The 22588-nt window shown below is 38.3% G+C and overlaps 1 protein-coding gene across 8 annotated transcripts in view; it reads left to right on the top strand.

Annotated features, from left to right (window-relative positions):
• The window catches only part of ADAMTSL3 (ADAMTS like 3), a 562343-nt gene that overhangs the window by 442211 nt on the left and 97544 nt on the right, over nt 1–22588 (top strand). For all 8 annotated transcript variants that reach the window (XM_072619353.1, XM_072619328.1, XM_072619322.1 and 5 more), the window contains exon 17: nt 14651–14780. In XM_072619353.1, coding sequence (XP_072475454.1) covers nt 14651–14780 — 130 coding nt within the window. The remainder of the gene's footprint in view (nt 1–14650; nt 14781–22588) is intronic.

Genomic DNA, 22588 nt, shown 5'->3' with positions numbered 1-22588 from the left:
ACTACTTGTCTTTTGCTCCTTAACACTCTCCAGGTGGATAGACTCTCTTACCCTTTTCTCTACCATACTCTTAATGTAACACTTATAATTCCTTGCAACTTACAATCACCCTTAAAATGGCAGTTAGAAACTACCATCCCTTAATGTGAAGAAATAGCAGTTCATTTTAAGCCAGAGAACTACGCATCTTATCAACCTAGGTGTCTGATCTATCAGGACCAGCCCAGCCCAGCTAGTCCTCACCCCGAAGCAGTATTGACCAATCAAAACAGAGCTTACAGCAAACAACTCAGGTTGACTCTGGACAAGGAAAACCATAACTCACCAGCTCTTTGTAAAAGCAGCTGAAGTCCCTGTTTTGCCTCTTTATTCATTTCCTTCTCAGACCAGAGGGGACAGGAGAAAGGACAGCATGTACTTCTAATGATCTTCACCAGTTAGAAATCATACAGTTGAAATCTTCTGAGAGTTGTCCACTCTGTTGGTCTCTTCAAACTGCTGCAACAAACTGATTTTCTAACCCTCAGCTGTTTCTCCTATTTCCTCAACCTCCTATTTCTTATCCCTCCTCTACATTTCCGTGGATTAAATCACAGTCTCCTTGGCTCTTGGTAACTTACCTCTCACCACTTGCCAAAATTTCTTCTTTGAAATCAGTAGTCCTTTTAAAATCACGTCTAAGTCTCTCCATATGCTTGTATGAGTGATTTTAAAGTTTTGTCCTCTTTAGAGACAGCTAAGTAGAGTTAGTGGACTAGAATTTATGAAAAATCTGAGTTCCAATTCTGCCTTAAATGTTTATCAGTTGTTTAAACCTGGGCAAATTACTTAACTACTGCCTCAGTTTCTTCTTCTGTAAAAGTGATCATTCTTACCTCTAAGAATTATTGTCAGGGTTAAATTAGATAATATGGATAAAGAACTTTGCAAACCCTAAAGTGCCATGTAACTATTAGCTATCATATTATTATTATACAACAGTTCTATGCAGATAAGCAGAAGGACCATAATATTCTACAAAACATTGTTGAGGTAGTTGACTTTAGATTTTTACCATTATTCTGTGGGTAGTATGTGAATGTGAGTGGTCCTAGAGAGGACCTTGCATAACTGGGATAAATTCTTTCCTTGGTCTGCTACTTTGTCAAAATGTCAATTTTCACTCTTTTTATTGTCCCTTTCCGCTCCATCTTTGACAGAGCTGTCACACTGACAAACACATCGACATGTCTGTTCAAAAATCTTTGATACCTTTTGCATGAAGAATAAAATATTAAACCCTCAGCCTGACCTTTAAAGCCCTCCACAAACTGGCTCCACCCCACCTGCCCAGGCCTAGTAAATTTTACTCCCCTCACACATTCTTTTCTGTGTGGCTTGCTAGCTCATCCCTGTGCACTATATTCTACCTCCTGTATCTGCTTTTTTGCATAAGTGTCCCCTTGTGTTTAGCATGTACCTCTTCCTCTTAGGGACCCCACAGAGTGTCCCCTCCTGTGTAGGACAAAGCCTCTGTCTCAGTTTAGGTGTCCTTATCTCACCTCACATAAGTTCCCTCAACTAATAAGTACCCATCCAGACTATGGGCGTAGCCTCCTTTGGAGCCTGGGACCTGTGCCACGTGCACTGGCTCATGGACCTGGCTAGGGCACACTTGTAGAAACTGCTCCATCACCCCCTTCTCCAAGGTTGCCTTGGCCCTAGACATCTCCTTGCTGATTCCTCTAGGGCCCTCACCATTTCCCATTCTGTTTTACTGGGGGCTGCTATGTTCTCCTAAGCCCAACTTTTCCATAGGAAGCTTCTTCTTTCACCTGAAACTTATCAAGGACAGTCTTTTCCATCTTCTTGTAGAGTATGAGACCTTTACACTACCTTAGGAGCAGAGCTCTATGCCAGCGTGGAGGCCTTTTGCCAGGTAATTTGTAAATTCCTAAAGAAGGAGAGGGACTTGGCCCTGAGATCCTTCTTTCCTTTACATTCCTATAGCACTTCATCTGGATCACTTATATTAAAATGCCTTGTATTTTTATTCATATTTGCAAATGTCTCATCACCTCTCCTATATTTTAGGGAGAAGACTACTTCATCCTCCTTTTGTATCCTGGTCAGTACCTAATGAAGTACCCACCATTTAATGGGTGCTTTTACTTTAATGTAGAATAAATTAATAATGATTTAAAAACTCTCCCTTTATTTGAGATAGCATCCACTGGGATAATAAGATTTAGAGCTAGAAGGAAGCTTAAAAATCATTTAGTCCACTGCCCTCATTTTGCAGATGAGAAAAGTGAGACTTTGAAAGGCCAAATGACTTGGCAAGGATCACACGCATAGCAAGTAGCAGAACCAAGATTTGAAATCCCATGTCTTTGCACTATACCTTGTATTGTCACCATTTTTAAAAACAAGTTCAGAAATCAAAATCCCTGGGGGATTAAGTGAAGTACTTAAGGTTACCATATATAAAATTATAGATGGAATTCTATTTTATTCAGCTTCGAGCTATCATTTTATCTTTCAGTTGCAGAAAAATCTGAATAAGGCATAATTCATCCTTGCAGATCCTCTTTGCATTCGAAAGGCTACCAAACCTGTAAAAATTATTGGGTCCATGTAGGAAGAGGATGGATAGCTACATATGTCCCTTATTCTTATTTATTACTGTCTGCCCTAAGAAGTCATGTGGTACCCTGCTCTGGGAATCAGAAGATTTGGGTTCTAATTGACCGTATGACTGTAAACAAATTACTTAACCTTGGTGGGCCTATGCTGCTTCTTCTATAAAATGAGAATAGCAAGACTTGGATTGTTCGGTTCACATGGTTGTTGTAGGGCAAGGGTTTTGTAAATTATAAAATACTATTTAAATATAATCTCTTATTAACTTAATTATTGTTCTCTTAGAGACTATCTAGGCACACAATTGAATGCTAGGTCATGGCTCTTTGTTAGGCCAAAACACACAGATACACACACAGACACACACACACACACACACAACATTCAGCCCTTTGCAGACCTAGTCAAAACAACTTTACAACAGAACCTTCCTGAAATAAACCACTTGGCTTATGGTACCTACTGATGCTAATGAGAATTCTGGCATCCAGGATATAGTACATCCTGTCTGACTGTTAAGCACATTACATATGAAGACATCTAATACGTTTGAAACAACATGATTAGGTCAGGTGCTGGAATAATGGAACATTGCAGCCTGATTTTGAAGCACTCCAGATATTCAGTACTATTTACTTTTGGTTTGTAGTGAGAATGTCCAAAAAATTACAGAGATCTCACATAGAGGCTTCAGAGGAACACAGGGGTAATACACACATTCAGAGTAGTGCATCTGCACTAATAAGCAGCGTGGAGGGCAAGCATGCCTATGCTTAAGAGTGATGTTAATCCAGGTGTTTGCTTTTGGGGCAGGAGGCAATTAGTGATATTAATATAAAGACTAGAGAAGAAGGCACTGTGGATTTGTAGAAGGAGCATTAGATCTCAAGTCAGAAAATATGGGGTCCAAATCCCAGCTTTATCACTTTATTACCTGAACGATTTTGATTGTACCACTTAAAAATTAGACCTTAGCTTCCCTATCCTTTGAAATGAAGGGGCCAGACCAACTCTATGGTCAGATATTGTACATGCTGGTAACTTTGTAGAAAAGTGAAAATAATAATAAAACCTAAACATTCACTAAGATACTTCAAAATGGGAAGGAAAGATCACATAATGGAATGATTCCTAGCCTTAAAGATGGGAGACCTTCCTTCAGTTTCTGGCTCTGTCAGTGAACTCATTGTGTGACCTTGAGCAAATTACTTAACACATCTGGATTCCATTTTCTCTAAAATGAACTGGATGCTGGTTCAGGTCACTTCCAGTTCTGACATTCTGTGTTTCTGTGCGTGAATGAATGAATACTCATGACTGAATAAATGAATAAAAACGAATTTATTAAGAGCTTGCTGTGTGCACAAGAAAAGCAGAGACCATCTCTGCCCTCAAGGAGCTCACCTGAATTGGGGAGACATTCTGATCTCAGACACTAGTACCCCTGAACAAGTTATTTAACCTTTGTTTCCTCTTATGTAAAATAGGGCAAATAATAGCTCTTACCTTGTAGATTTGTTGTGAGGATCAAATGAGATAATATATTTTTTTAAAAATAGTTTAATATAGTACCTGGCACATAGTAGATGGTTATCTTATTCCTTTTCCTTCTCTCCCCTCCCCTTTCTTCCTTTTCCCTGCTATTCACAATGGTCTTGGGCTCTGGGTCCTGTCTTCATTGGAGAAGGAAGGCAGTCATTAAGATGGTAGCAGTGGCTTCACCCTCCTGTCACATCACCTCTTTCTTCTCCCTCAGGATGCCTTGCTACTTCAGTTAGACTAGCTTACCTGACTTTTGGGTGTAAGTTGATCAGCATGCGCTAGGAGCAGATGCCTGCTTCTTCACTGTAGTTGTTTCCATGGATAATGGTTTTGGATACTGGGCTAGAAGCAAAGCTAGTGCAGGAGGAACCAGGGCATACTCCCATTCCCAAGACTCTTGGTCTTACCTGCCCAAAATGGCAGTTGGCCATTAACATCATCAGTCTGAGAAACCATTTTCTCTGCCCCAAGTGAACTATTGTGTTAATAATCAACAGTCGTTGTTGAGTCAACCCTAATCAAAAGTTTTAAGCTGTTCATGGTTATGAGGTTTATAAAGTTTATTAAGTTCCAGATATCATGATTCTTTAACCCAGCGAATATTTATTAAGTCCTGACTATTCTAGTCATTATGCTAAGTCCTGGGGGTCCAAAGAAGGTCAGAAATCACAGTTCTACCTTCAAAGAACTTCCATTCTAATGGGGGAGATAAGATACATATAAAGAGTAAATTCTTAGATGTCAAAGTGAGAAAGTATCATGGCTAGAAAGAGAGGTCCACCAAAGTGCCAAGCAGGTCCACCTGCCAGGCTAGGTCATCAGTAGAGCTGCTAGGAAAAATTCTGGAGAGCAAAAGTGTTGGGACAAGGCAGGAAAATGGAGGGGGGGAATGGAAACAGAGCAAGTTGCCCCACCTGTTATGTAATTGGAGAGGAGACTCAGCCTCCCCACTGTGTATACAATGAAAGCAAAAGCCCCTTAGGAGCTACTTTCTATAGTGGTGAAACTGGAATAATTTTTTTTCTCACCACTATTAAAAAAGATATAAAAAGTTGATCCATCCATGTCTCTGTACTTATGTTAATTCAGATTGTTTGTCCTTTCCCACTGGTATTCTGAGAGTTATTTTCTAGCTATTAAAGACAAGGAGGTTGTGCGATGGCTAGAGCACTGGGCCTGAACTTGAGTTAAGATCTGACCTTGGACACTTACTGTGTGACCCTGGGCAAGTCACTTAACCTCTGCTTGTCTGTTTCCTCAGTTGTAAAATGGGGATAATAATAGCACCTACTTCCCTGAATGAGGAAATGTGAGGAACAAATGAGATAATATCTGTAAAGTGTTTAATGAGTACCTGGCATATAATAATGCTGTATAAATGTTAGAATAGACGAGAATCATTCAGAGCCTGGGCTCTAAAGGATCTTTTACTGTTGGGATGTGTCCTCTTGGATGGTGTTTCCCTGGGTGTGGGCCAGCTAGTTTATCCCCATGGATCAGATTATCCCCTGGTCTTTTTGTGGATAAAAGAGAGAATGAAAATGCTCTAGCTGAGCATTTTCTGACTATCTGTATCTGTTGGCTTAAAGGAAATACCAGGGACTGTCTTGAGCTGATTTCCTGAGTCAGAGGTAGTGATAAAATATGTGCTTTGGCCTTCGTTAAGAGACTTTGGCGAGGTGTTTTCTGAGGTTTCTTTGGGGAAAGGAGTAATGATCACAAATACAAGTATTTAATTCAGATAATTCAGCTGAGAACTAAGAAAAAAAATCAGGGCAAGAAAATTGAAGCTGTGATAATCATAAGCTAAAAGCAAACTATTAAGGGTCTACGTATTCTATACACAATTCTGACAAGCTTGATTAGTCCCACAGGAGACTTAAAGAAGATAATTAGAAAGAAGGAGAAGAGCTACTATCACCAGAGCCACTGACAAATGCTGAGATGTTAGAGGTGGCACTCCAGCAAGGGAGGATGCATACACACGGATGGACGGACGGATGGACGGAAGGAAGGAAGGAAGGAAGGAAGGAAGGAAGGAAGGAAGGAAGGAAGGAAGGAAGGAAGGAAGGAAAGAAGGAAGGAGGGAAGGAAGGAAGGAAGGAGGGAGGGAGGAAGGAAGGAAGGAAGGAAGGAAGGAAGGAAGGAAGGAAGGAAGGAAGGAAGGAAGGAAAGAAGGAAGGAAGGAAGGAAAGAAGGAAGGAGGGAAGGAAGGAAGAGTATAAAGGCAAAGAAATCTGTATACTGTGGTATACAGGAATTTTTTTTTGTCAGAAGACAAGGTTTCAAATCCTGACTTTTCTACTTCTGTGACCTTGTTCAAATAATTTACTCTTTCCAGGCTTTAATTTCCTTGCCTGTAAGATGTGGGCTGAACTAAATGACCTTGTAAGAGTTCTTTACTTCCAAATCTATGAACCTATAGACCTCAATAATTCCTGATGTTGCCCCTGTTTAAACCTAGAATAATATCTGATATTCATAGTGATCAAGTAATAGTTAAATTATATCCAGTATAGCCTGTGTAAAAAGTCAGGAAACTATATAATGCTACTTAAAAAACTGTCTGTGATATCTTTTTTAGTGTTTGGCTAGCTAGAGACCTTAACTGGCCAGAATATTAGTTCCCTAAGAGTTCTGGATGGCTGAGGTTTAATTGTATTTTTAAGGAATTCTAGTTACAAATCAAAATATACATAAATATATATTTATATACATGTGTGCATATAGACATATATGCATACATACATATATAAATTTTTGCATAAGAAAATAAATGCAACTGGCTAGGGGAGGAATGATTATAACTTTTGCAAATGATTAGGGGAAATTTTACATTTGAAAGCAGCAAGCAGAGTTAGTGTGTTGGGACAATATTTATTCTTGTCTATCAGGTTGATCAGTTTTTATTAAAGGTATGTAATTACCTGGCATTAAATTTAGCACTATGTGTTGCTGTCATTAAGCATATAAAATTGCTAATGAAGGCAGCAGGGGAATTACAGAGAAAAGAGTTGGCCTTTGTAAACAAACATTATGCATATATAATTATCTCCCTTTTCTAACCATTACTTCATTGGGAAACTGCTGGACTGAAACATAACAAGTGTTTATTTTAAAAATCTACCACATCATAAAAAAGGATCATGACTCTTTCATGTGAAATGGAATAATATGTTTTTATGTTTCAAAATGTCTTCTTACTCTGAAAACTTTTACCCAACAGTTTCCAACATTTTGTTGTAATTTCCATATTAAAAAGTTTTATCTTTTCATTCAATCAATTCATTCATTCTGCAAACATTTTTCAGTTACCTACTATGTGTCAACCACTGTGTGAGATATGGCGGTACCTCAAACAAAAACAAAAATGAAATAGTTTTTGCTGCTTTTTTTAAGGAAACCTCCAGTCCACTGGAAGATAAACATTTATAATGATAAGTAAATATGCATAAATGTGTATATCTGTAGAGACATGTATAGATATATTTGTATCTATGTATATTTTTATATATTTGTATCTATGTAAATAGATAACCATGCACATACATATATTTACATATACATATACACAAATATATATGTATATCCATAACATATATATATATTTTTTAAAATGTAAATTTCTAAGATGGAAAGCACTAACAGCCTGGGGAGATCCACCAGTTATATAGGAGATCACACTTGAGCTAAACTTTGAAAGAAGTTAGAAATTCTACGAGGTAGCTTGAGGAACAAGTACATTCAAGGCATAAGAGAGAACCCGTGTAAAGGGATATGTAGATGGGATATGGAATATTAAGTTTGGAAAACAACAAATTTTGTCTGAAACATTGAGAGGAGAATTATGTATAATTATCCTTAAAGGTAGGCGAATATTCAATTATAAAGGGCTCTAAAATGCCAGATGAAAGAGTTTGTACTATATATTAAAGATAAGAGGGAGCCACTTGAGTTTTGTCCACTATCTGGAATACTTTAGACCTTCATTTGAAAAATATTCAATTGGTAGTTGTTTGGAGGATGGATTGGAAAGGGTAGAGATTGAAAGTGGAAATCAATTAGGAAACTACAACAATAGTCCAGGCTAGAGGTAAAGAGGACCAAACTGAGGGTGGTAGCAATGCAAGTGAAGAGAAGGGGTTAATGAGAAAGAGGTTGTTACAATAAAATTAAAAGCACTTGGCAATGGCTTGGTTATGGAGTTTGAGGGAAAGGGATGAATGGACAGTGACTTAGAGGTTGTGAACCCAAGTGACTTATGGTGGTACCCTCAGTAGAAAGAGGGAAGCTCAAATGAGGGGTAGTTTTGAGAGAAGAAGTAATGAGTACTGTTGTGGGCATGTTGAGTTTGAGATGCCTCCTTGTCATACTGATGGAAATGTCAGAGATTCAGTTTGAGACTAGCTCAGGAAAAAGACTACACAGGAGTGCTTCTGTGAAGGCACATCCACTTTCCTTTGCAGAGGAGGGATTATGAACATGGAACATGGCATTATAATATTGGACTTCTTCCATGTTTTGATTAGTTTCACTAAATTACTAAATTTTTCCTTTTTTTTTACTCTTTGTCCTAAGGGATAGTTCTTTGGAGAGGAAGGAGGATATATTGAACCTGGGACTATAAAAACAATAGATAATTTTTTTAAAGTTCTCAGGGGCTTCATGGGTGTAATTCTAGGTTCTCAAAGGTTAATTCAGCAGAAAGTAAGTTCTGAAAGGCTCTACCAAAGTGAAAAGACATTCTCAGCAGCAGGCTGAGTTTATTGTTCAAGAACACAATGTACAGAGAGACTCACCATCAAATTAATTACTAGCACGTGAATTCTTTGGCCAAAGTGACCTGAAATGATAGAGAGAGACAATAACAAGTTGTCCTATGCAGGACATTTCCGCTTAGACAGGGATGAGCAGAAAATTGGGAAAAGGAGAAGAGTGCTAAAAAATCACATAATTTTGTACTGTCTACAAATATAAAATTAACTGTTGATTCTCAATATGTGAATCCTTTATACAATGAGCCATGAGTATCAGTAATAGTCATGACTGTCAATATCCACTGATAGCATGACTAGAAAAACTGAAACCATATCCTTATTGATATTTTCACTATGAACAAAAGCAAGAATCATAAAGCTGTAGCCAAATAGAAACTTGGCTCATAGGTTCTCCCCAAGAGAAGCTAAGGAAGAAGTCTGTTAAATTAGATTGATTATGTGTAGCCAACAGTAACAAGAAGCATAACTTCATGGGACACTAGATCATTTCTCTTTGCAGTGGTTATTTTAAATATTGAGGACCATACTTAAGATAATTGCAGCACATGTTCCAACACCTGTTGCAGAGGATAATTATGTAGGGGAAAACCTATTTATGTAACTTGAGGTCTTTTAAAGTAAGTCAATATTTGCACTGATACCTAGTGACTTCAGTGTGAAGGTAGACATAGGGGAGGATGCTGGGACTATTTTGGAAAGTATGGCTCTAGATCAAAGATTGAAAGAGACCACTCAGAAACCTCCCATCTGTAGATCACAAATACTGTCTTCAAAGAGAGCAGTCAAGGTGCCAGAAGTGATAACACTAAACAGTATCATAAAAACTGAAATTGATTGTATCTTGACAGAAATTAGCTGGTTGTGCATGATGTGGGAATAATTTTCTTATTGCTATGTAGTTAGGCACAGTTAAAGAAAATAAATACTAAATTAAAAGAAAAGATAAACATGAGAAGACATTGTGTGATTTCAGTGGCTCCAACTCAACCTATTTCAACAATTTGTTTACTCTGAAAGATGGGAAATTTACCAAAGTAAATATTTTAACTCTCTCACTATTTTTAAAAGAGTTTAACTGATAGAAAATAACCTCCATAACAGAGAGGTCAAAAGACCCCAGAAACCACCTCATACACCAGTAAATACTTCTGTATCTCCTTGATAAGCAGAGAGAGATGAGAGCCAAGGGAAACATCACTTTAGGGTATAAATTGATTTGTAAAACATTGAAGAGATGAACAATTTAAAAATATGGAAAGCAGATAAGGACTAAGAACTACTGTGTGGGACTGAGACAACTACTCAAAATCAAAACAAAGACTTAGATACGTTAAAAGCAGAAAGAAGTTTATTGCTTTCTCATGAAAAAGGGTACCCCCCCCCCGCCCCGCCCTCCTCGTGCCAAACTGGGAGTACAAGGTGGTTACAGGAAGCAAGGTCTATTATATCCTAAAGCGATCTCCCCCTCCCTAACCCCCTTCCCTTTATCCCATTGGCTGGGCTTCAGAAGGTACAATCTCTTCGCAGAAATATTCCCCAGCAACAAAGAACACACAAACTTGGTGGAAAGTTTTGCAAGGGTAAGCAGTTTAGGTTGAGGGGTGAGGGGTTGGGCATATTCTACTCTTTTTGCTAAGTGTTTAAAAACAAGGTCAGAACAAAGGGGGGGTTTCGGACACAGTATAGGATATGTTACAAAGCATGTTTCCCTACAAGGTCAGCTAGCTACAGATGTAGTTTGTCATGGGAGTTTGTTTCAACAGTACACGCTCAACAAGAAACAATTAACTCTTTGAAGAGACTTCACTTCTAAGAGATCATCTCTCACACTACCTTAGCCAGATTATGCTGAAAGCATTCATAGATGAAAATCAAAGGAAAACAACAAATAGCTATGAAATGGAACAGATTAATTGGCATTTTTGAGACAATATGTTATCCTCAGCAGTAAATGTGAAGCCTTTACATTTTACCTCTACTTCCTTGATATCTGATGTGCCATAAGTGGAAGTTAAAATGATAAATGTGAATTTGGAAATGGAAAATGCAGATGGACTATATGAAATACACACAAAATAAATTAATGTTGACAGAAACAAAATTTAAAAGGCATTTGAGATCAATTTTTCAGTATATTTCAAAAAGATAAGTGTTGAAGAAGAGTAAACTAGATTATGGATGGTCCTGTTACCAACTTTTAGCAGTGGAAGGGTGTTGTGGTGATCAGCTGTTCAAGTACTCCTGTTTGCCTCTCACCTTGGTATTAACTTATTGTCCAGATGTGCTTCCTGGTATAAACTCTCCTTCTCCACTCTAGGAAGTAGTATCAAAGGATTTTTAAATTCTCTTTATCCTTTTATTAGTGACAAGTCCCCAGTCAGAGACCATGATTCTAGCAAAATGCTTCAATGTATTTCTGTGTCTTTTCTCTGGGGATATATCTTCTTCAGTTGCTTCCTCCCACCTGCATTTCTAATACATACACCAACAGTAGCAAAGGACTGTGTTACCACTGTTTATAGACAAAATAAATGTCTAAAAAAAGACATTCTTTCCCAATGTTCAATGGGAAAGGTTTTAGTCTTCCATGAGAGAGCCTAAGGGGAGAATGGCGATACAGAATTACCATCTTTGGTAATCTGTTAAGCAATAGAACATTTTTCCCAATACTTCATGTGCCCAGGTGATCCAAGCAGCCTTATTCCCAAGCTCTAAATCAATAATTTTGTGTTGTCCTATATTGTAGATGTGATAACTTTCCCTTATTAACCAGACTCAGATGTAAGTCATCTTATATGTTCTTTTGACATGTCTTGTGCTACGTTGACTTTTAGACTCAGTTGCTTAGAGGTGTTAAATTGAACGCCTCTTAAAAAGAACCAGAATAATAATAGCTACCATTTATATAGTGCTGTAAGGTTTGCAAAGTGTGTTACAAATATTATCTCATTCTGTCCTCATAACCACCCTGGGAGGTAGGAGTTATTATTATCTCCATTTCACAGAGGAAGAAACCAAGGCAAACAAAGGTTAAATGATTTACCCATAGCTCTGCAGCTAGTAACATCAGAGGTGGAATTTGAACTCAGGTTTTTCTGACTCCAGGACCAACACTCCATCCATTGTGTGACACCATCATTGTGTCAGTGAGCTGAAGCCTAATGGTGAGAAGTACATCTAAGTGGAGATAAGCAAAAGTCATAGAGAGAGTCATGGGGAAGTCTCCCAGAGTGGACTTAGGGCCTTCTGGGTTCCAAGTTTCATTTCCAGGACCCCAAGTTATAATTCTAGTACTGATGAAAAGTATCCTAAGAAGAAGGTGGTAATTGTGTAATATGGGGAACCACCCAGTAAGCCATGGAACAGATTGTTTCAGATAGCTACTCTGGAACTTTGACCTTTGAGAGCTCTGGAAAATGTACTGGTCAGTGAGGGAGTCCCCTAAATAGTGGGGAATTCTGAAAGAAGGTCCTTTATTTCATCTAAGATAGCAGCCTTTTTAAAACTCTAAAGCTAAAATAAAACCTTGAAGAGACTTTGTCATTTAAATACATACATACACATATGTGAGTATTTGCATACACACATATACATAAAATATGTGCAGCATATATGTGTGTATGTATGTTTGTATACACACATATACATACATATGTATTTTGTATAAAATACATAGTGTATATATATGTATACACACAGACATGCATATATATGTATGTATATAGTTCAGTCACTTTTTAGTCATGTCCAACTCTTTATGACCCCATCTAGGGTTTTCTCTTAGAAAATATACAGGAGTGGTTTGCTACTTCCTTCTCTAGCTCATTTTACCGATGAGGAAATGAAGGCAAAGGGGGTTAAGTGACTTGCCCAGGACAAGACACTTGGTAAGTGTCTAAAGCCAGATTTGAACTCAGGAAGAGGAAATTTAATCCAGGCCTGGCATTCTATCTACTGCACCACGCAGCTGACATATACATATATATGTATGTATATATATATATATGTACATGTATACACACATACACACACACACATACATACACGAGAGAGAGAGAGAGAGAGAGAGAGAGAGAGAGAGCGCGAGAGCGCAGATCTATAGAATAAAGCAAAGGAGATGAAGAACACCTTATTTGAGGTGCTTAACTTCCCTGGTTCTTAATTTCCTTATCTGCCAAGTGAAGGAGTTGGACCAGATGACCTCTTCTGTTCCTTCCAGCTCTTGAACTATGATCCTATGAACATATTGCCCTATGACATGCAGCCATACCATCCCCATCAGTTATGTTTGTTTACAGGCAATAAAGATGGCTGGGCAGTGAGATGGGCCCAGGAATAAACGGAGATGGAGATTAGGATGAATCCCAAACTCTGTTTCTTTCAGCTTTAAAACTCCTGTCATTGCCTTATCCTCTTATTCACTATAAAAATATTTCTGTGCCCCTAATTCATTTACTTTGGTTCATTTTAACATCTTAAACACAGTAGACATTAAACAATGTCTTTTGAATTTATATGTTATTGTGTCTTAACTCCTATTTAACCTGTTTTCTGTCATTGAATGATAAACTCTACTGACTTCTATTTCTTTTATATATCCCTGAGGAACCTAGTATATACCAACCGTACATATACCCTGTAAACAGCTTTCCATGTTGCTAGTTACCTGAAACAATATAGATTTTACTTTCAGTAAGCTGAGTACAGAAGTTTGCTCTTTCCACAGCTTTTCTTTGCGAGCCAAAATGTAGCTACTAAATATGGGAAATACTGTTTTATGTTCTCTTTACTCTAGTCTATAATTTTCATCTTATGTTTTAGGCTAGTATTTAAATTCCTATCATTCAATTTTTTTACCTCAAATGAAAAGCATGTTTATAAAAGTTCATATTTAAGTCAGGAGAAGCTAATGGAGTGAAACCCTAAACAATAATTAAAATTGTAATGATATATAATTTATAACTAAATTTTAATAGGGTATAATTTAAATTTATAAATGTAGTGTGTTCCACACTTTTCCACTTCATAGTATTTGTACTAATGAACAAGGAATACTGTATTCCCAACCTCTTCCTGCATAAGTCTCAAATACCACTTTATCCATTAGACCTCAATTGATGCTTCTACTTAGAAATTTTCTTTCCTTTTTTAGACCCAACATTGCACTTGTACTAGTCTTATATGCTAGAAATGTTCATTTTGTATTACAATTATTTGCATATATATTCTATTACCTCATTCTAGATCAGAAGTTCTTAAATGTTGTGTTATGAATCGCTTTGGAAATCTGGCAAATTCTATAAACCTTTTCTCAGAAAAATATTTTAAGTGCATAAAATAAAATAAGTAGGATTAGAAAGTAAATCAATTAATGAAAATAGAGCTATAAAAATAAAAAAATAATTTAATGGACTCCACATTAAGAGGCACCGTTCCAGTTGGTGAGCTGTGATTTCAAATTCAGTGTATTATTTTTAGTATCCCCCAGAGCCTAACAGATAGTAGTAGGCACTTAATATTGTCTTTCATTACCATTTTTTCACTACTCAAGTAGATGCAGAAATGTAGCTTCATACTGCTCTAAGTTGTTTAATTGATAAGACCTTATTCTCGAGAGTGTTTAGTTTTCAATCTCTTGTCTAATTTAATTATTTTTCACAACAAGTTCCTTTATCTCATTTGTGGTTTGGGTATTTTTTTTGAACTAGGCAAACAAGAAGCCATAGCTCGGTGTCTACACATCCAGACCCAGCAAGCTGTGAATGACACACTGTGTGACAAGGCCCATCGTCCTCCTGCAATGACTCAAGATTGCAACACTGATCCCTGTCCTCCAAGGTATGTGTAGGACCTGGTACTCCTGGGACTCAGCTGCTGAGTCTTTTGCTGTCATCAGCACACAGAAGCTTCTGAAAGCAAAAGTAATGGACCTGGGGCTTGGGTGCCTGCATACAAAAGCCAGGATTTGTCTGTCTGTCTGTCTGTCAGACAGACAGACAGAGAGACAAAAACCAGGATACAGTCACACTGAGAAAGCCAAGCTAGTATGACTGTTTTACTCTCTAGTCTAGGATCGTATGTTTCCTGCTTGCCTTATTGGCACCTTGAACTGACTGAAAGATGTGACGAACACATAAGGGCAACTTTTTGTTCTTCATACACAGAGTTAAACAGGACACGAAGTACTTTTTATACCTGATTTCTCTTCGCCCCTGTGGCAGACAAGTAAACAGGGCAGATCTGAGATAAAATTACAAAGCCAGTGAAATTTATTTCCTGTTTCCCTTTCTGCTCCTCCCTTCCTCCCTTTTAGGGCATATCTTCTTTCCCTTTAGGCCTCTTAGGCTCCCTATACTGTCCTGTGCTCTAACCCCACATCCCTAGTCAAACAGGAACAACTCTGATGTTGTAGTTTTTAATCTGAAACTCATTCATACACTTATTGACTCTCTCATTGTAACCCTGGTAAATGGCTTTCTCTACTGCCATACGGTGTTTAGGCATCATTGAACACATAGAGAGGGAAAGCATTTCTTTGGGCAAGGAACCTTTCCTCTGACCCTAAAATCATAATCTGTGCCTAAGTATACTATGAAGGGCAGCCTGCTTCAGTGAATTTAGGGAGCATGGGTAGTGGGGAAAGTTGGGTAAGAAAGGAGGGTAGGAGTGGTCCCCTCACTCCATCCCATCATAAAATTATTATCTGCAGTCACATACTCTCTGTGTTCTCAGAGAAATCAAGAATTCTCTTTTCTAAACTAAACTATAGAAAGCTTAAAACATAACCTCCATTTAGATGTGCTATAGGGGTTGAAGCCTTCTATCAAACGTTCTTTCTGATGGTACTTATGCTGAGGGAAATACTCTTAATAAATCCAGTGAGAATCTAACCATCACCCCTACCTCCCTTGAAGATGAGGGTGTCCACCTGTCCCTCTTTTCTCATTCAGTCCTGTGGCATCCTCAGTCTCTGATACCCTAATACTGGATCACTAGATGGTGTAGTGTATACGATGCCTGGCTTGAAGGCAATTAGATGGGGTTGAATCCTGCCTCAGGCACTTGCTAGCTGTGTTACCCCCGGCAAGCCACTTAACTTTTCTTAGCCTGCCTCAGTTTGTTTATCTTGAAAATGTGAAGAATACTAACATTTAACCTCACAGGGTTATAAGAATCAAGTGAGGTAACAATGTAAAGCACTTTGTGAGTTTTAAAGTGGTATCTGAATACCAGCTATTATTGTCACTGTTACTTCCTCACTGCTCAAGGGAGACTGATGTCCATCTGCAGCCTTGGAAAAAATGAACAATAATTCTGGGAAAGTAAACTGGAATCAGAACGTGAAGAGCTTGCATTACAAACAGAGAAGATTGTATTTTATCTTAGAGGTAGTAGGGAATCACTGAAACTTCTTTAGCAGGGAAGTGACTTGCATACCCCTTCTTTGTGAATGTCAAGCTGGTAGCTGCCTATGAGATGGAGCAGTGAAGGAAGAGCCTGGAGGGTGGGCAAAGGGTGATGATTTATTGAACTAGGTTGGTTTCTGTGTGAGTGGACAGAGGAGAACCCATATCAAAAGTGTGATGCAGGTAGAATTGATGAGAACAGACTGGATTTTGAAGGTGAGAAAAGGGACGAGTTTGAAGTTAGTAAATAGGGAAGTTAGAAAAAGGAGCAGATTTGTGAAAAGAGATGATTTCTGTTTTGGATAAATTGAGTTTAGACAATATTCTATTGGAAATGTTGGAAATGTCCAGTAGGTAGTTGGTGATAGAGAAGTGAAGCTTAGGAGATTACCTTGAAGGCATTGATGAGAATGTAGACTTAGGGGTACATGACATATGTGTATGGTGATGGGACATGGATGATGATCTATCCAAGGAGACTGGGGGGGAATGACTATACAATTAAGAGGAGAACCAGGACCCAACAGTGTTAGAAAAACTCAAGAGGGTGAGACTTTCTAGAGGGAGGGAATAACCAACCAAATAAAACACTTTAGAGAAGTCAAGAAGGATGAGGATTGAGAAAAGACCATTCTATTTAGTAGCTGGGTTAGTAATCCTAGAGAGAGCAGATTCTCTTGAATTATGAGGACCAAAGCTGTGTTGCAAGGGCTTTAGAACTGAGTGTGATATAAGAAGGTAGAGGTTGTGAGAGTGCACAACTCACAAATTTATCTGAATTGGGCTCTAAAAAGAGAGAGAGAGAGATAAAATCATGGCATGAAGAGTTTATAGGGTCAAGGGAAGGATTTTGTTTGTTTGTTTTTAGGATAGGGGAGATGCGGGCATGTTTACAGGGATCAGGGAAGGAGCCAAGAGATAGAGATAGATCTAAAATTAGAGAGAGGTATAGAGGGGAATAATTGTGAAGATAAGATGCTATTGCTGGATCAAGGGAACAAGTAGAGAAGGGTTGGCCTTGGCAAGGAAAAGGGTCATTTTATTCATCAAAGATTAGATGAAAGTAGGAAAGGATAAACTTAAAACAATGTACAATATGGCCAAGACCACCTTAAACTATAGTTTAATGGATCATCCTTACCCTGTCCAAGATGGTCAATGAGCTCCCACAAGCTAGATGGTTCATAGTAGAAGTTGTTAGGTCTCCAGGCCTTCCTATACAAAAGCAGAAATGAAGCTTAAAATTCATGTCCTCCTGATGCACCCAGGCATTATTTCTCTTAACTGTATTTCACCTCTTTATATTTTACCACTGCCAACATTTTATAGGATTCTCTCTGTTCCCTAACCCTTCCCAGAATAGTTAATTCAGTCCACCCACCTGTTTCCATATCTGTGGAGCAAGCCAAGATATGGTCACCTTCCCAAAATAGAATTAGGTGGTCATTGAGGAGAGTACCTGTTCCCAATTTAGATTCTTTATTGCCTGCTATTGCCATAAATCTTTTGTTTTCTGCCATATACAGTTGTGTAAATTTGTTCCTTGTTTAATTTAGTAGGCAATCCCTATCCCCTTATGACCAAATTTTCCTTTATAATCTTTGGTATATTAAGTATGCACTAGCAACTCATAGATCAAAAGGGTCATGGTGATAACAGGAAGAGAGGACTGGTGGGTAAGAGCACATGGGCAAAGATTAGGAAAACAGCATTGAGATGTGGCTAGGGGAAAGTGGTTGGGAGCAAAGGAAACTTAGTTGTTAAAACTAAGATCCAGAACTATTGTTTTTAAATGCATGTCTGTGTTTGTGTTTGTATGTGTGCAGACATTAACAATGGTGGAGATGATAATGAAAAGATATTAGAAAAAAACTCATTATTGATGTAGTTTCTACATGCTGGAGAGTTAAGATAATGAAGAGTGAAAAACTAAGAACTTTTTAGTGAGTTTGAGTTGTTTCTTATTATCTGTTTCTTATTCTGAGAAGTCAAAATTTTAGGGTAAAGATCCAGAATGGTTGAAAATCCAGTGCAGGGTTGAACTTAGTCTACACTGTGGGTCTTTGCTCACCAAGTCAAATCCGGATTTAATAAAGAACCAGGAAATTGTTTCCTAATGATGCTGAAGAACGTTTTCATTCTGTCCCTTGTAATAACTTGTTGGTTTCCTCTTGTAGTAGCCTATGTGCAGTATCCACCTCAATACATCTCAGCACTAGACCTTGCAATTTATCCTCAGGAATTCCATACCCTGGAGCCCCACAGCTAAGAATAATTGGGCAGTCAGAATGTGTTGATTTCTTTGGGAAACTGATACTTTGTTTTTGTACAGAAGGAAATATTATGCCCCATTTCAATGATGCAGATTTAATAAACTTTTTCAAAGAGTGGGGATTTGATTGGAAAAAAAGGACATAGTAGAGACAAAGGTCGAAGCCAAAACAAAGGTAAGTTTACGGAAGTGTTTGAGGTTCTAAAAACTTGTGGTTGTAGAAATAACAGGAACAGGGTGTTGGATAATATTTTCCATACAAATATTGACTGGCTCCAGGGGCAATGGCTCTAAAACATCACCCAAGGGTAGGGCTCATTGCTGAGATTGTGTTGCACATCCAATGGGGCTGTTTCTACCCAAAGGCAGCTTTCTTTGGTTTCTTCACTTCAGCTTTCCAAGGCTGGGTTCTGCATGTTTGATTCACCCTTGTGGGCTCTTTCCTGATGAAGATTTTCACTGCCAAGTTTCTACCTCTTCCTGGGTTACTGTCTTGTGGATGGAGTCAGCTGCTTATAAAAACTTGTAGGTGATACAGTATGTGATAATTCCTAAGGGTCTGGGAGGAGCTCTTTTCTCAGTCTCAGAAAAGGGATAGAGAAAGTCATCTGCCAGGTGGGAGGAGAACAATCTCCTCTGCTATTGCATATTAGTGTCTTGAACCACTTGAACCAGTAAGCCAATGATAATAAAAAAAATTATTACCAGTGTCCCAAATAAAAGAGCTCCCTTCTCTGTCTAGTGTTGCTGGAGTGATTCTTCTGTCTGCTCTCTTTCTAGAAAAAAATAAATGCCCTGCAAAGACTCAAAATGGAAAAGATAAATTTAAACTGGATTGCTTAAATGTGTAACACAGTCTTCCAGTGAATTTATTTATAATCTCAATTCTATTAACATACCCTTGATTGCCTTAGAATGAGAATTTCCAAGGCAGTGAGTCAGGTAGGCAGCTGAAGGTAGGGGTTTGATGTGGTTGTAGTCGAGGGTAATGTGCCATGTGAACTAATGTGGGCTAATATATGAAGTCATTGTCTCACCTATCTGCCTTCTTTCTCTTTCTCCATCACCTCTCAGATGCTTTGGATATAGTAGGTAATTAATGAGTAGTTTTGGAATGAATTGAGAAAACATTTTGATCAAGGTATAGTGCTCATTGGAGAAACCAGTTCATCCAGAGTACACCCTCATCGCGTTCATCTGTTGGTTCTAGTTAAAGACCTAGAGGGAGGGGAAAAAACCAAACAAACGAGCATCATCAGACAGAAAGGATGTTGGGACATACATTCGCACCCCTTCATTTTACAGAAAAGGAAACTGAAATCTAGAATGATCAGGTGACTAGTTAAAAGTTCCATATTACCTTAATGGGAGTAGTATCAGTACTAGAACTCAGGTCCTCTGACTCCTCATCCAAGGACATATGTACTTTTGTACTGTAGAATCATAGCGTTTTAGTGTTGTGAATGACCTTAAAGACCATCTAGTTCAGTGCCCTCTTTTTTACAGATGAGGAAACTAAAGTCCATAGAGGTTAAGTGACTTATTCAAGGTAAGACAGATAGCAAAGGGCAGGACTGGGTCAGAGTCAAGTGCTCTGACTCCAACTTAGCACTCTTTCCCCTGCACCAAATGGTCTGCAAGTCCCTAATGTGACTCTAAAAGAAGCTTAATTGCTGAAAGAGTCCCAAGAAAAAGCAGTAAGATAGTCTAAGTACTTCTTCAACCATTTCTTGATAGCATTCATTTCAGGAACTGAAGTAACGTGTAAGAGATCTGAAATTTTGTGCATTGAGACCTCCTAGTGTAAGAACTCTCCATCAAGGCAGATCCCAACTCTTGTGAACTTCATAGGAAAATCCTAGAGAGCCTCTGGAGTCAGAGGTTAAGATTAAGGTTAAAGTCATATAGCAAGTAAATGTCAAAAGGCATGACTTGACCCCAGATCTTCCTGACTCCAACCTTTGCACTATATCTACTACACCATTTTTCTTCTTCTAAAAATAGATACTGATATTAAAATAGTAATGGTAGCTAACGTTTATATAATATCTTCAAATTTGCAGAGAGCTTTGAACTGTATTGCTTCTCTTGGTATGTTATAAATGTATTTCAGAAGCACTGTTAAAGAATAAGTTTGCTTTAGTAAAAGCTTATGTTCTTGAAAGTTCCGTTTGAGAGAACTGGTGTTCTTAGCAAAAATTCCAGGAAGCCAGAGGCTCCTCAGAAATATGAGGGTTGTATTTTATGCCTGACCCTTCCAGTGATGTGGGACTTAAATCTTTGGCGATAAAAATCCTTGTGCCAGTCATGGGTAATGCCCTATTCATGTGACATTAGGTACCAGAAAAGTAGGAATCAGACTCCATTAGGGTGGATCCATAAGTATGTACAATCACTCTTCTTATAGAGCCACAGATATAGCCGTTATTTCTTTTTCTCTTCTTGACCTGTCTTTTGTTTTTATTACTATAGCTTATTCCTCACTTTCTCAGAAGCCACTCTGATAACCGGGAGTGATTCCTACTGCATGAGATAGACATCCATAGCTGAAATCTCATTGAGGCAGCTGGGTAGCACAGCGGATAGAGCTCTAGACCTAGAGTCAGGAATCTTCCTCTTCTTGAGTTTAAATCAGGCCTCAGACACTTACTAGTCGTGTGACCCTGGACAAGTCCCTTAACCCTATTTGCCTCAGTTTTCTCATCTGTAAAAATGAACTGGAGAAGGAAATGGCAAGCTACTTCAGTATCTTTGCTAAGAAAACCCCAAATGGAGGTCCAATGAGAGCTGAACACTGCTGAAAAAGACTCAACAACAACTTGTAACCAGGAGTCAAATATAAACCAAACTCCCTTAATCTAATAAAAGACTGAGCAAGACTGGGGTTTTGCCTTTGAGTGCTTATGCTTAGTTTTGTGCACTTTATGTGCCCAAGTGTGTGTATGTGTGTGCATGTGTGTGCGTGTGTGTGTGTGTGTGTGTGTGTGTGTGTAATACTTGACCTTAGAGAGTATAGCTTTAATAATCTGCATCTCAGACTGTTGAATGTTCACTTGACTAAATGCGTTTATGACTTCAGTGGCCTACTATCAACCTAGAGAAGATTAGGGGAACCTGTTCTGTTCTGTATTACATATCCTATGTTTCTGAACAGAAATTCAGAGGGTGGAATGTCTTTACTTTTACAAATTGCTTTAGATTTCTATCCTAACCTTATTTTATTAAATGTGTTTTGGTATTTGAGTGTAGGATATTTTGGTTGCAAAGCCTAGATCATAATTCTTGTTACTCAACTGGATATGAAATTATCATTTAGATGCCTAATAGCTTGGTTAAATTCTTCTTCATCTTCAGAATTTAACATGTTTAAAAATGACTCCATCAAATTATAAAATCTTCAATTTGGAAGTAATATTAGAAGATTTACCTAGTCTGACCTCAGGAGTGTGTGAATCCTTTCTGTGATATCCACAATCAATAATGACTAATCAGTAAGCATTTTTAAGTGCCAGTTATATGCTGGACACTGTGACAGGTGTGGGATGTAGATAAGAAGAAAAAAAAGAAATATTCCTTCCTCTCAAGGACCTTCCATTGTTAGAAGGAATCATCAGGTCTTTCTCCAGCAACTCTGCGTTGCTCAATTGTTTCAAGAGGCATCATTTCAAGAGGCCAAATGTGGCCTCAAGGTCAAAGATTCCCACCTCTTTAAGAGTCTTCCTTCTCTCTCCCCCCCAAGCTAACTTTCCCCTCTTCCTTCAGCCCATCTTCACATGACGTTTTCTGGTAGCCTCACCATCTTGGCGGCCCTCCTTTGGACACACTTCAGTCTGTCAGTGCTCTTCCTATAATGTGGCACCCAAAGCTAAAGACATAATCTAATTAAAGTCCATCCTCCCTTATTCTAGATATTTTTATTCTTGCAGCCTAAAATCTCGTTTCTCTTTTGACAGCTTTGCCACTTTGTT

Source organism: Notamacropus eugenii, chromosome 1 (assembly GCF_028372415.1).
Source record: "Notamacropus eugenii isolate mMacEug1 chromosome 1, mMacEug1.pri_v2, whole genome shotgun sequence".
Lineage (NCBI taxonomy): Eukaryota > Metazoa > Chordata > Mammalia > Diprotodontia > Macropodidae > Notamacropus > Notamacropus eugenii.
Note: the sequence above shows the minus strand (reverse complement) of the source record. Positions and strands in the feature narration are given on the sequence as shown.